Here is a 12,944-nt window from a genome sequence, read left to right on the forward strand (position 1 = left end):
AATGTAAAGATTCACTCTAAAGCTGCCTGAAGATATAGGTTTTAAAGGGTCTGTAATGCAATTCAGCTTTCATTTTTTTGACACGGTTGGGGAAAAAAAAAGTCACAAGCTAACCTATGCCAAAATGAGGGGACATAACAGTGTTGAGTTACTTCATCTCCTTCCCAAATCAATGCACCAGTATTTAACCTTTAAGGCCTATACTGGGTTTGAATCACTTGTGCTCAATTGCTAGTCACCAATGAATAGAAAAAAAAAGCAAAGATAACATCAACAGGTTTGGTGCTTCAAAAATATAAACATGAATGCCAAGTTTTGTATGATATATTCAAAACAAAAGTAACACTAGGGCCTTAAGTACTACATTACTGACATCTCTCAAAAGCCTAACCTTTATTCATTATTGCATTGACTGGTGAAATTATGTATTTATTGATGATTTATTCAAGCCATATTATGGATTACAGGCCAAAAATTGTCTGGCCATATAATATTCAGCACTGTACAGAACAACAAAAACAACAACAACAAACAGTACTGCCAAACTCCCTCCGAATCATTCTTGACTGAATATTTTTTGGTCACATTTGGAAGCATGCTTTCTGCACTACACTGCAAGAAAGACAGCTTGTTTATAAAAGACCCACACAAATTTTACTGGGATTGTCATATAGTGTTTCTCCTCAAACACTAAAATGAAATGTACCATTAACAGCACACAAAGGAGAAAACATTTCCTTGGAACTTAATCCATCTTCAGTAATTGGAGACCATCTACAGGCAGACATCATTTTGATGTCACAACTAAAACTCTTCAGCTTAGAGAAGATGATTTTACCACTTTAGTTACACACTCGATATGTCAATAAAATGGTCAGATTTGTTTTGTAATAGCTGTCCCTGAACACAATAAATAAATGCAGCTCTTTTACCAGGAGCAAAAAAACCCTGTACTACTTCAAAAAACATGCAGACAGAAACCAGACAACAAGGTTACACAATTGTCTCTTCTGACAGGAGCCTTGTGATGCCACACTGACTTAGCTACATATGGGAAAACTCTTATTGCTTACTGTTATAATTATAATTATGTTGGAACATAATTAGGGATGTTTATTAGGGCCACAAGCATTCAAATACAGGAAAGACATGATACATGCTTGCTAAACACTATTCTTAATTAACAGAGCTACATATTATTTTTTTCATTGTTTCTAAATTAAACGGTGGGTGACAGAAACAGATCATGCTCCTTCAAGTATGGAGACTAAGTGGACCATCAGAGGTCAGGCTACAAGTGGAAGACCTTCTGTCCCCCCTCAAATTGAAATACATTCCTGCTACTTGGCTTATTATAAATCAATACTGCTGTTTCACTGCATACAATTTCCCTGTGATGTCTGGAGGACATCCTATTTCAAAGTCCACTTGTGCTTGGCTGGCGTTCTTTAAAGACATTCAGAAAGTTATACATTTACTCACTGTTGTTCAAGGGAGAACTTCTGGAAAGAAACAATGGTCCTTTAGGGTTACTTACATTACACTTCCCATTACAACATCAACATTGTTTCTGATTTTTCATCTCAGGAGCAACACAAGCCAAACAAAAAAGCAGACAAGAAACGTGTGTGTCTTTATTTTAATTTTTGTGTTTGGAGGTTTATTTTTTAGACAGTTTACTTAGATACAGGACAAAATAATCTTCAGCCAGATTTATAATACTGTAAAGCCACAAATATTTGCAATCAAATTATTTGGCGAATAACAACGCTTATTGTCGGTTGACCGTATATATATATATATATATATATTATATATATATATATATATATATATATATATATATATATATATCACGAAGTATGTATTGTTAGTGGAATTTGATTTTTAGCCAAAAATTTTGCAATTTTTTTATGCGCGAAAAACACAATAAAAGGCTCGCAAATATTTATGGCTTTACACAGTATACTATACATATTGATTCTGGCAGAGAACAGAACATTCTGTAGAGTTTGGGAAAAAACGTAAATGTAATTATTCCTGGACTAGTCACTGGAAAGTACAGAAAACAAAAAAACACTGCTACATGTTATATATAGCGTGAAACATTAAATTGGCAATGAAATGAAGATCCATCACAATGCTCAATGTTACTCTAAATTGATTACTTATTGTACTTGGGACAAATGATAAAAGTGTACATTGAATAGCCAACATAGATAGGTGAAGGCACTAGGGTTAGGGTTGTTACATTTGATGTAAAACAGCTGCTGTACTCTAGGGAGTCTAAGGCTTAATAAACATTCTAATAACCATTTTAGGAGCTAGTGTGGTGAGTGTAGAAATGGAGAAATGGAACCACCTACAGTATAGTACAGGTTTTAGGGCACAAGGTGGAATGTTATCATTCTGATTGCTTGACAAAAAAATCACACCCGTCCACTTGGTCCTATCTTAATTTAGGCAGGGCCTGCTGTGTTGCAGCAAGCACACTAAAGAAATCGCTGTTTGTGTTAGCAGCTGGAGAAAGTAACACGTTTGCTGTAATCCACATTAAGTATATTACCGTCCCTTTAAAGCAGACTGCTTCTAACACGTCTAATGCAGCTACAGTGAGAAGTAGGCTAACAGGATTTGCCTAAAACTAGTTTAAATTTATCAATTTAATTAACATAGCATCATGTGACACAGCACAGGGGTTGACAATTGCAATTGACTGTTGTGGTGTCATGACATTCTGAAATAACACATTTCATTGACAGTAAATGTTTTTGTGGTGTTTAAACCATTTTAATGTTCTTGGTATTTAGACTATTTTGTAGTTTTCGGGTAAAATATTTGAATGTTATTATTCCAGCGCAGAAAGGAATATATTTAAACCATGAAAGTGTAGACCCATACACTTAACACCCTTTCTCTTTTTTTTGAAATAGTCCCAAGGATTAATACAAATTTGACAACACCTTTGTTAAAAGTGTCATCCAAAAAACTGCAACAGTGTCTCCTCCTCCATCAGCAAGTAGGTACTAAGCTTAAGCCTTATCAGCTTCCAAAATCTGATATGACCAAACTCCTTGCAGACATCTTTGTAAGCAAATGGAATACATGGACAATTACCCAGCGTATCAAGTTAACAGATATGACGTTTCTCATGAAGAACTTGTATTTAAATAAATGCTTAAATGCAGATTCTCATCTCAGGCAATTAAATTGATTGATAATGTATTGTTCATTTAAAATGGAAAGTCTTTTACAAAAAGCATCCTATCAAAATCTCTACATTGTATTGCAGAACACTTTTTAAAAATGTTATTTCTACTTTCTCCCTAACCTGTAAATGTTTGTTCCTGGAAAACTGGCAAACACAAGTCTTCCAAATACTAATACAACTATTAATCGTCTTGTGATATTAGGTCACCAACTCATCTCAGTGCTCTTACCATTAATCAAGTATCAAAGCAGAAAGAAATCTATTAATAATTGACTGTCAAAATATCTTGAGAACCATAATACAACCAAGCACAACTATAAAAGCAAACAGCTGTATAATAGATGCTTTCTTATATTCTATGTTACCATGGCAACAGACCCCAAAACTGGAAAAATGAATCCTGATATTATATCACGTTCATACAAGTTTTTTTTTCATATTAGACTCCTTCCTATATCATCACCTTCAGTGTGCATAGTCACTTAATATAAACAGCTGCCTTGTCTGTAATAAAAACAGCTTAAGAAAGAAGGTAAAGGCAACCAGGTTTAAAAATATAGAATATATCAAATAAATTACATGGATCAGAATAAATTATCACACAAATATGTCTCTTGTTGGTTTTCCATATATTATACTATTCATATTTCTAGGTTTACTTTTTACTTTTTTATTTTTTTTGCAATAATCTTTGATAAATTTCTATCAGAATAAAATGTATTTTTATTTGATTATAACAGATAAAATGCATACTTTCTAACCAACATTAACTAAAAAGCTGAGAGAATGGTGAGATACCACTCTGACTCATTAACCATTGACATTTTGCTGCAGATTACTGTAAAAAGCAATGCCAGCACCATTTGTTAAACTGGTAAATATTTCTCCAGATGGGTCACCTTTTCACATTTTGTGAAACAGCTACAGGCAGAACAGAACATATCCATTTACAATATGTGGGGGCTTAAAAGAGCGTCCTTCACTGGCCAATGATAAATGGCGTAAGGTGCAAACTACTTGAGCAGTTCAGCACAATAAAATCTGCAAAGTCACACACCTCATTTAATTCCCCTAATTAACGACCACTAATAAAATCCTCAACCTTTCAACACACAATAAATCAAAATACAGTCTGCAATCACCTACCCTATCACCTATCTGTATAAAATTACCAAAGTATTACTCTTGTATAGTTTAAAATTATTTATGTATTACCACAGAAATCACCATCTCTCTTTACATTACAGCTCCCAGAATGTCTGGCACGTTACTTGCATATGTTAATTTAACAGTGAAGTATATCACAAGTTGTGTTTTGAGGAGTTAAGTATTAAATGAGAGAGAGAGAGAGAGAGAGAGAGAGAGGAGAGAGAGAGCTGAAAGCACAGGCAAAAGTTTCCCTGATCGTAACCATTTACTTTTGAAGAGGCCACTTAAACTTTCAACAGGTTTCCTAATCTGCAAGTTCATGTTTATATTCTATCCTAACAATCATTTCCTTTAGTCAGAATTCAAAACAGTCCCCAGATCTGTGATGACACTACACCCCACACCCCACCAATCTGAATGACCTGCCTTTATCATTTATCATTTTCTGAATTCTAATCTTTTGACTTGAAAGTTGTTTCCTTAAGAAAACAGATGACGGACACCCTGAGTGAGTGATTTTGTTGAGGCATCAATTTGTTTTTTCATGAGGCTTAGAATGAAGAGGATGGCTGTTAGTGTAAATGACAGCGAGGACGGCCCTGCATAAGACTTCAGCTCTGTTCAAAGACAAGATAATGGAACCTTACTGCAGAGCAGCCAACTTGACAAATGGGCGCTGTGCAACCCTGTGCCTCCCGCTGAAACCTGAGCCCCCAATTTACACTGGATCTTCTGGAAAACTAAGTGGGACCTGGAATTCCACAAAGCAAAAAAAAAAAAAAAAAGGTAGTGATGTAAAATGATCTGATAATTTTCATCACATATAATGAAATCTGAGAAGATATGAAAAATGAGCCCAGAAGGTACTGCGTCAATTAACTAACCTTAAAATTGGACCTGAAGGTGCAAATGCAGAGGGTTGTTCTGGGAAAATGCAAATGACAAAGACAGCTATATATTTAAATATACATAGCCCACAAAAGTTTGTACATTTATTTCAAGTGCTATGGCTGCCTTCTAAAACACTGTTTTCTGTAACCCTCTGCTACATTGCTGGTGTTTCCTGGCTAATACTTTGTTACACTGCAGCATTGTGCTGTATGGTAATTATTTATTTATTTCAGCTTTCCCCAGTTGCTCTTTGCATTTAATTTTGGCCTTTTACATTTCCGCTTTAACATTTACATTCTCCCTTCTTTTCTTTTTCTGGGTTGCTATTTACATTTTGTTGCTGCGAAGACACCTGTGCCAATCAAAGCGAGTGGGCGGTACCATTTATACCATTGGCTGACCGCAGAGATTAATTACCCCCCCCCCCCCCCCCAATCTAAACAACTGCCAATCAAAGCAAGTGGGTGGTATCATTTACACCATCGGCTGACCACAGAGATTAATTACACCCTCCTCCCAATCTAACCGATTGATGATTTGTTAATGGAGTTCCCTGTGATCGAAACATTTCCTTGAGACCAAGTATTAACTAATAAGCTCTTCAGGTAGAACAGGGGTTTTCAACCAAAATGAGTACCCCTGGGGGTATTTCTAAGGGTCATAGAGGGTCACAGGATGACTTAAAATGCAAAAATATGAATGAAAGTAAAAGAAAATTATGAATTCATTTTTTGACGGTATTATATATTATTGCTAAACTACTGTGCACAAATATTTCGTTTTTGTTTAGCAACTCAGAGGTTACATTCAGTTTCAAAATGACCATCCACCTGTACGCATGCGTGATTTCCACTCTGAAGGGTGGGTGAAGCAGGTGTCTGGCGATTCTCTCTATGGAGAGCTCTGCTCACAGCGCTCTGTGCTGCAGTTCTCAACTTCTCGTACAATTCAGTGGTAATCAGTGAAGCACAACCTTTCAGTAGTAGACTTTTTCAGTAGTATAAATTTAGTAGACCTAAATAATAAATCACAATACTCATACTTTGTTGTTTTTTGTTTTATTTATTAGGGGAAGCTGAGTTTTAGTAACAGCATAGCAGCTGGTTGAATTTGTTTTCGGTGTTTGGTAGAGTACTCTACATCCAGATTATCTTGCGTATCATCCCTTGAGTCAAAAACTGATACATTTCCTACTTGCAAAATAAAAACAAAATGAAGAAAACACAACAAAGTCTACAGAAAGTGCAAAGCAACAGAGAGTTCTACTGATCATTTTTATGCTGGGTTTATAAAATGTGTATCACTATTAGTTACTACAGATTTTCGTGAGGTTAATGTTTTTGATGTTGTACATATTTTAAATGCACACATAATTATGCTGAGATGGGAAGTAAATGGCAACGTGATAAACAAGGATGTAGTCTTGAGAAACACTTTGAAAAATGAAATTCTGACAGATTTACATATATATCAGTAATTTCCTACAAATAAATATATATTTTGAAAATCAATTAACTTGCTATTTTCCTTGTAAAGTCCTAAAAAAAACTAAAATGCAGCTAACACCTAAGCTATTACTTTTCAAAACCATATGCCAATAGTCAATCTCAAACGAGGGCCACTGCTAATACTTGATGGATTAGTCAATGGTGTAAATGATACCACCCACTAGCTTTGATTGACACAGGTGTCTTTGCAACAACGAAATGCAAAAAAGAAAAAAAAAAAACAACTAAAACGGGAGGGGGAAATGTAAATGTCAAAGCAGAAATGTAAAAGACCAAAATGAAATATATAAAAACATAAAAAAACTGGGAAAAATCTAAATAAATAAATAAATGTACAAATAAATATATAGACATTTATTTATGTATTTATAAATCAAAACCTGTGTATATGTACATGTGTGAGCAGATCTGCAACTCTACAGCAGGGTTAATAACTTTAGTAAGAGTCTGGGGTAGCTGGAACAAAATTGCTGGTTAAAAAGTATAATCAATCAATACAGTAAACCTTGCTCTGCATCTCATTTAACCATTGGGCTGTTTCTTTAATATGAAACTGCAGGTGGTTAAAATACATTAATGGTAATATATGGCTTAACAAGATTTAGCTCAATTAAAGCTAAATTATAGTTAAATAACCACTATTTGGAAATTCTACAGAATCTTTTGAAGGATTATAACATTAAGGACAGTTCTTAAAGCCAAAGCTGTAAACCATAAAACACACTGTTATTCGACAAATCTTTGTTCAACAGCAGTACTGCCTGCCTGACAAAAAAATAATCTCTAACATTTAGCTAATTGTGCCAGCAACCATTACAAATGCTGGTGGTATATTAGCATTAAGTACATTTAGTTTGGATAACATTATAATTAAGCACTAAATAAGACGTCATGGTTAACTTAAGACAAGCCAGTGTTTAGTTAACATCAGCTTCAGTTACAAGAATGTTCAGCATCATGATGTTTAACAGTTTTGACTTTACTCTCCTTATATGGAAAATAAATGGGAGTTGTGTGGAGTCAAGTGATCTGTTCAAAAGGATGAGTGTGATTCCTCTGATCTACTGTAACAAAGCAACATTTAGAGTTTTAGGTTTTAGCTTTAGGTTCCTTATAACTTTTATGCAACCAGCATAATTGTTTTTATTTATTTATTTAAAATTACAAAACAGAAAATAATCATAATATGAATAGGCAGCTTTCACAGACCCTGACTATTTCTGTAAGGTACTCCAGGATTAGTGGTTATCAGGTTTTTGAAACAAGCCACATGACTGTTAATGTGTTTAGTTATGTACACTTGCAAAAAAAATATTAATCATACAAAATATCAGTTCTTACTTGTGCATTTTAGATTAAGTGGCTGTGTTTTTGGACAAAGATAGTTTTTCAACAAAAAAAACCAAACATTAAATGAATATTTTTATGTGAACCTTCCAGTCTCCACTACCCCATGAAATGAGATTAAATCTGATTGGGTGAGCTAGGTGTGAATATTTCAATAAAAAAAATAAATAAATAAAAAAAACAACCACCACCTGCATGCATGTGCTCTTGTAACACCCTGAATCTCATTCAGTTACAAAAGGTGTTTATTCTTTAACTTAACGAACAACACTTTGTAAAGGTGCTGTCAAACAAAACTAAATTGTTGTGTAAACAGAATGACAAGTTTTCAACAGCTGCTGGTTAGGAGACACCAAGGCCCCCATCCGTGGCATCCTGCTGCACTAACGTCTTTAAAAATGTTAAAGTGGGGACTTCAAAAGCCCTTGTTCTGTAGGTGGCTGACCAGATCACTGCAAGGGCCATGTGAAGGCTCACAGAGCAGTCACTCAGTCATGAATCACACTTGTCAAAGGCCGAACATTTTCTTAACAGGTGACCCGATCGTTAACACAATCAATTTTTCCACCCTTGTCATAATGAAAGGCCTTTTTCAGGCAGACACAAATTCAGAAACTAAAGGCCCTTTCACACTGGGTATGCTTGTAAATGTACCGAGTACAGAACACTTACCAAATGTGCTCAGCTCTTCCAGGGGAAACATACTCAGATCATTCACTTTCACACTGGATGTACAGAGTCTACTTGGAAATCAATGCACAGTATTATTAATATTCTAATGGATCCCAGAGAACATTACATCCAGGCAGCAGTTAAAAAATGAAGAGCAACAGACAAACAGACTTAATGTACAGCTGACAATTTATCATGAAATATATTTACATAATATCAAAATAACATTGCTCCAGACTTGCTGTTCATTGCATGACTATATATCTCTACCTCAAGTATTCGCAAATCTTCATATTTTACATAACAAACACTAACAGAGATCATGGAAAAGACATAGGAAAGACAAAGGTGAGTGTTGGACTGTGGGTATGTTTATATTCATTTAAGTTAACAATCAAATAGACATAGTATTGAACTAAAAGCTACAACAGAATAGGGTTTACAGTAATTCAGTGTTTGTTTCCACAGGTGTAAAGTAACAAATGCAAAAAAAATAAATAAATTGCACTGTAAAAATAGTGCCTAGCAAAAGAGCTGTATATCATTACTGTCTGGCAGATTACAAACCAGGGATTTACTGGAGGCCTATCATGCAATAGCATCTGGCAACTCTGTTGTTTGTTAGCTCTGTTGCCGTTAGCTGCTACACTGCCAGACAACAAAGACGTTATGAAGCTTCAGAAGCCAGATCACAGTGATCCTGATAAGCATTGAATCAGGGATTGCAGGTATAAGAGTTAAGAAAGTTAAGCTATGTTAAGCCTTCAATATGTTTTTAATACCCCTCCCCCATAAATTTGTGAACCCCAAGAAGAATATTAATGGTAGGGTTAATGATTATTATTCAGTTATGATACATTTCAATAGCCATATTTTTATATTTTACAGTTACGTAAAACTGTGTAAATGCAATGCCAGCACAGCAAAGTAGCTACACTTTCTTGACTATGTTATTTTGAAGGAGAAAAAAAGGCATCTTGTTGTTTTTTTACTCAATGTAACCTTCCATAGTCTTGTATACTACTATAGATATTAAATTATAGTCTGAACAAGGATGTCAGTAAAGTTAATAGTCAATACTTCAAAATTACCATACACAGCTTATGCTAACAGTATCCCCAGACAATACACTCAGTAGGTTTCATTATACTGTAACTGGACAAATGGGTTGATTTCTAGGTATATGTAAAAATGTATGTGAGATATACAGAAAGTTAAAAAGAAAATCTTGTCCCCAGTCTATAAAAACAGAGAAATCCACAGCCCCTACAGATTTAACATTGACACATCAATCTACTGCCCCTCAGTCAGAAGGTTTGGGCAAGCCAATGTTACTAGACAGCAGAGCTGTTCTTAGCTTCTGCTTCTGGGTTTGCGAGCACATTCTAGTCTACAGTAGGTTTTGTAAATCAGTGTTCTCCAGTTTTTTGTACAGCACCTTAAAGAAGAATTTCAACAGTTGGTTATGCACCACCCATCATGGTAACAACAAGGAGGTGCCCTATACAGCATATATTTCCATTTTGACACACTGACTACACAACTGACAACCATATTACTGATCATAGAAAAGTTTTATTAGAGTAGGGAGTGTTGAAGATAAGGACAAAAGATTGTCCTATGCTTAGATTTGATAATGTAAGCAACTTGTTTTATGCTTCGATGAAGACACACAATGAAGCAACTCCTGAACAAATGCCTGGATGAAATTTATGTAATCTGCTGGATATTTCAGGGCAATTAATTTTTCCATTGAGCTTCTCTGGACACAGAAAGCGTGCAGTCCTATTATTAACTGATCATTATCATTACCTAAAAAAAATGGAGTAATACATTTTGATTGTTCATATGGTATGTTTGCGAGGGTAACTGTGAAATCTTCAAGCTACTGTACTATATTACAATTAAAAAAGCCTTGAGGATAAATAAAATTATTTTATAAATGCATTAGTATATTATCAATTACTAATCATCTTTTTCAGACCTATGTAATTACGAGCATCAATATATGGAGAATATAAAGAATATGTAGACTAGGTTTAGACTATTCCACCCCTGATGGGTTTAAGGAGTGCTAACAAAGGTTTTTACATTGATTTTCCTCACTTCCTATTAGCACTAGTAATATTATCACTGGTCCCAATTTTAGGTGTGTATTGAATTTAAAATCATTGATATCCACGACTTTAAAAGGAAATCAATAGACTTAGTGCATCTGTAGACCTGGATTGGAGTATTTCTAATAGTGGTATATATATATATATATATATATATATATATATATATATATATATATATATATATATATATATATATATATTATATATATATATATATATATAATTTCTATCAGAAAACAGGCTTTGAATAAAGAATAAATGAATAAATTAGTAAAGTTGGAAAAAGCACATGTAGCTTTTTCTTTTGGAAAAGAAATATATATATATATTATATATATATATATATAGTATTATATATATATATATATATATACCGTCGTGTTGTTTGTTTGTAAATTTATACGATGGATCGTTTAGAAAAAAATTGACATGGACTAGTACCGATCTGACGTTACCTCGAGGGTTATGGTACCTTTCACAGGTGAAAGACTTAGGTAGGTCATGCACTCTTTGCCATTTTGAAGATCATTATACTGCACCTGTATAAGAAAAATATTGGCAAGTCTAATAATATACTAATTGCTAATGCCACTAACATTAAATTTAAAGTCATGATAAGAACTTGCCTCTTGGTATAACAAATATATACACCAGTGTATACAGAGATTATATATATATACACACACACACACACACAGAATTTGCATTTAAACCTACATCTCTTACTGTCATTAGCATCACAGCTGGAGGTATATTGCTCAACAAACCAAACTACTCATTGTTTCTTTTAATAAACTCTGATAAGGAAAAGTACATAAATCACATTTTATTTAAGATCAGGTTTCCTGTAGATAAATAGATCATCCTGACAATATTAGGACCACCTAATAGAACAAAGCTCTTGGGTAAAAATGAGCAATCCACATTACAGAGGTCAGGACTAGATTATTAATGACAGTGTTAGCAATAAAAGTGATTTAAAAAACATTTGGCCAGATTTATCAAGATCTTTACACAATTCATTTTTATTACCGTATTGGAAGTTTTTTTTTTTTTTTCGCTTGAGAGAACAGACCTAGCTAAATTTTTCACATTGTGCCAGTCTTTCTCTAATAAATGTTTATGTTTCACAGACACTAATCTTGGATTACCTTGCCTATTAGGTAATCCAAGATTATCGCTAATTATTGTCTATGAAACCAGATGTATGTTAAAGTTCCAGATAAAAAGCCAGACAAAAAAGCTTTTTTTTTTTTTTTTTAAATAATAATTTCATGATACCAGCATGCTCTAGTAAATTAACTACTCGATTCTGTAAAAATGTGCTACATCTGCATGTGATGTTAAAAAAAAAAAAAAAAAAAAAATAAATCACGCTAACAGTCTTGAATGCCTTTCTACATATAATGTAGATTTAAATTATAAAACAAAGTCAAGAATTTTGTTATTTGGGCAATATTACATGTTTTGAGTAGAACTCATTCAAATAAGTTTCTATTGCTAGTTTCTCCAAATAAACAAACAGTGTGGTGTGTATTTCCTGTGACTCAGAAGATATCAGTTTTCCATAAAGTCTGGAAAAAAAAAAATAATTAAGGATATGTGAATTATGTTCAAGATTCAAAGCAGCAGCAGGGAACACAGACTGCCAGACAGATGTAAACTGGGTAATAAAGTGAAAGTCAGATCTGTAACATATAATTCTCTCTGGCTTTGAGGAGCTCACCACTGTTCAAGCAGTCGATAGCTTTCAATCCTTTTAAATGTGCTGACCCCATTAGCAGAGGCCAGAGTACACATACATCACCCAGGGGCATTTTAACAGACCTGGGGTCAAGTATTACTCAAGATATTTCAAAAAATGTATTTTCTTAAAATCAATGTAAATAATCAAGAAAATACTAAAAACAAGAACTTTTTTTTTTTTTTTTTTGGTGGAATTTATAATTTTACATTTCACTGGTATAAGCAAATTAACAAGAACATGTTTTGCAGAAAAGTCATACAGTAAATGATCAGACTTTGAATGAAAAATAGATGGATTGA

The 12,944-nt window shown here is 33.9% G+C and overlaps 1 protein-coding gene across 3 annotated transcripts in view; it reads right to left on the minus strand.

Annotated features, from left to right (window-relative positions):
* LOC121314356 (double-stranded RNA-binding protein Staufen homolog 2-like) overlaps nucleotides 1-12,944 on the minus strand; it is an 89,983-nt gene that overhangs the window by 10,793 nt on the left and 66,246 nt on the right. Inside the window, exons 13-14 of one of the 3 annotated variants that reach the window (XM_041247516.1) lie at nucleotides 11,371-11,437; nucleotides 8,207-8,229 (exon numbers count right to left, since the gene is read on the minus strand). The exons of the other annotated variants lie outside the window; for them this stretch is intronic. Coding sequence (XP_041103450.1) covers nucleotides 8,207-8,229; nucleotides 11,371-11,437 — 90 coding nt within the window. The remainder of the gene's footprint in view (nucleotides 1-8,206; nucleotides 8,230-11,370; nucleotides 11,438-12,944) is intronic. 3 annotated transcript variants of the gene reach the window in all.

Source organism: Polyodon spathula, chromosome 4 (assembly GCF_017654505.1).
Source record: "Polyodon spathula isolate WHYD16114869_AA chromosome 4, ASM1765450v1, whole genome shotgun sequence".
Taxonomy (NCBI): Eukaryota; Metazoa; Chordata; class Actinopteri; order Acipenseriformes; family Polyodontidae; genus Polyodon; species Polyodon spathula.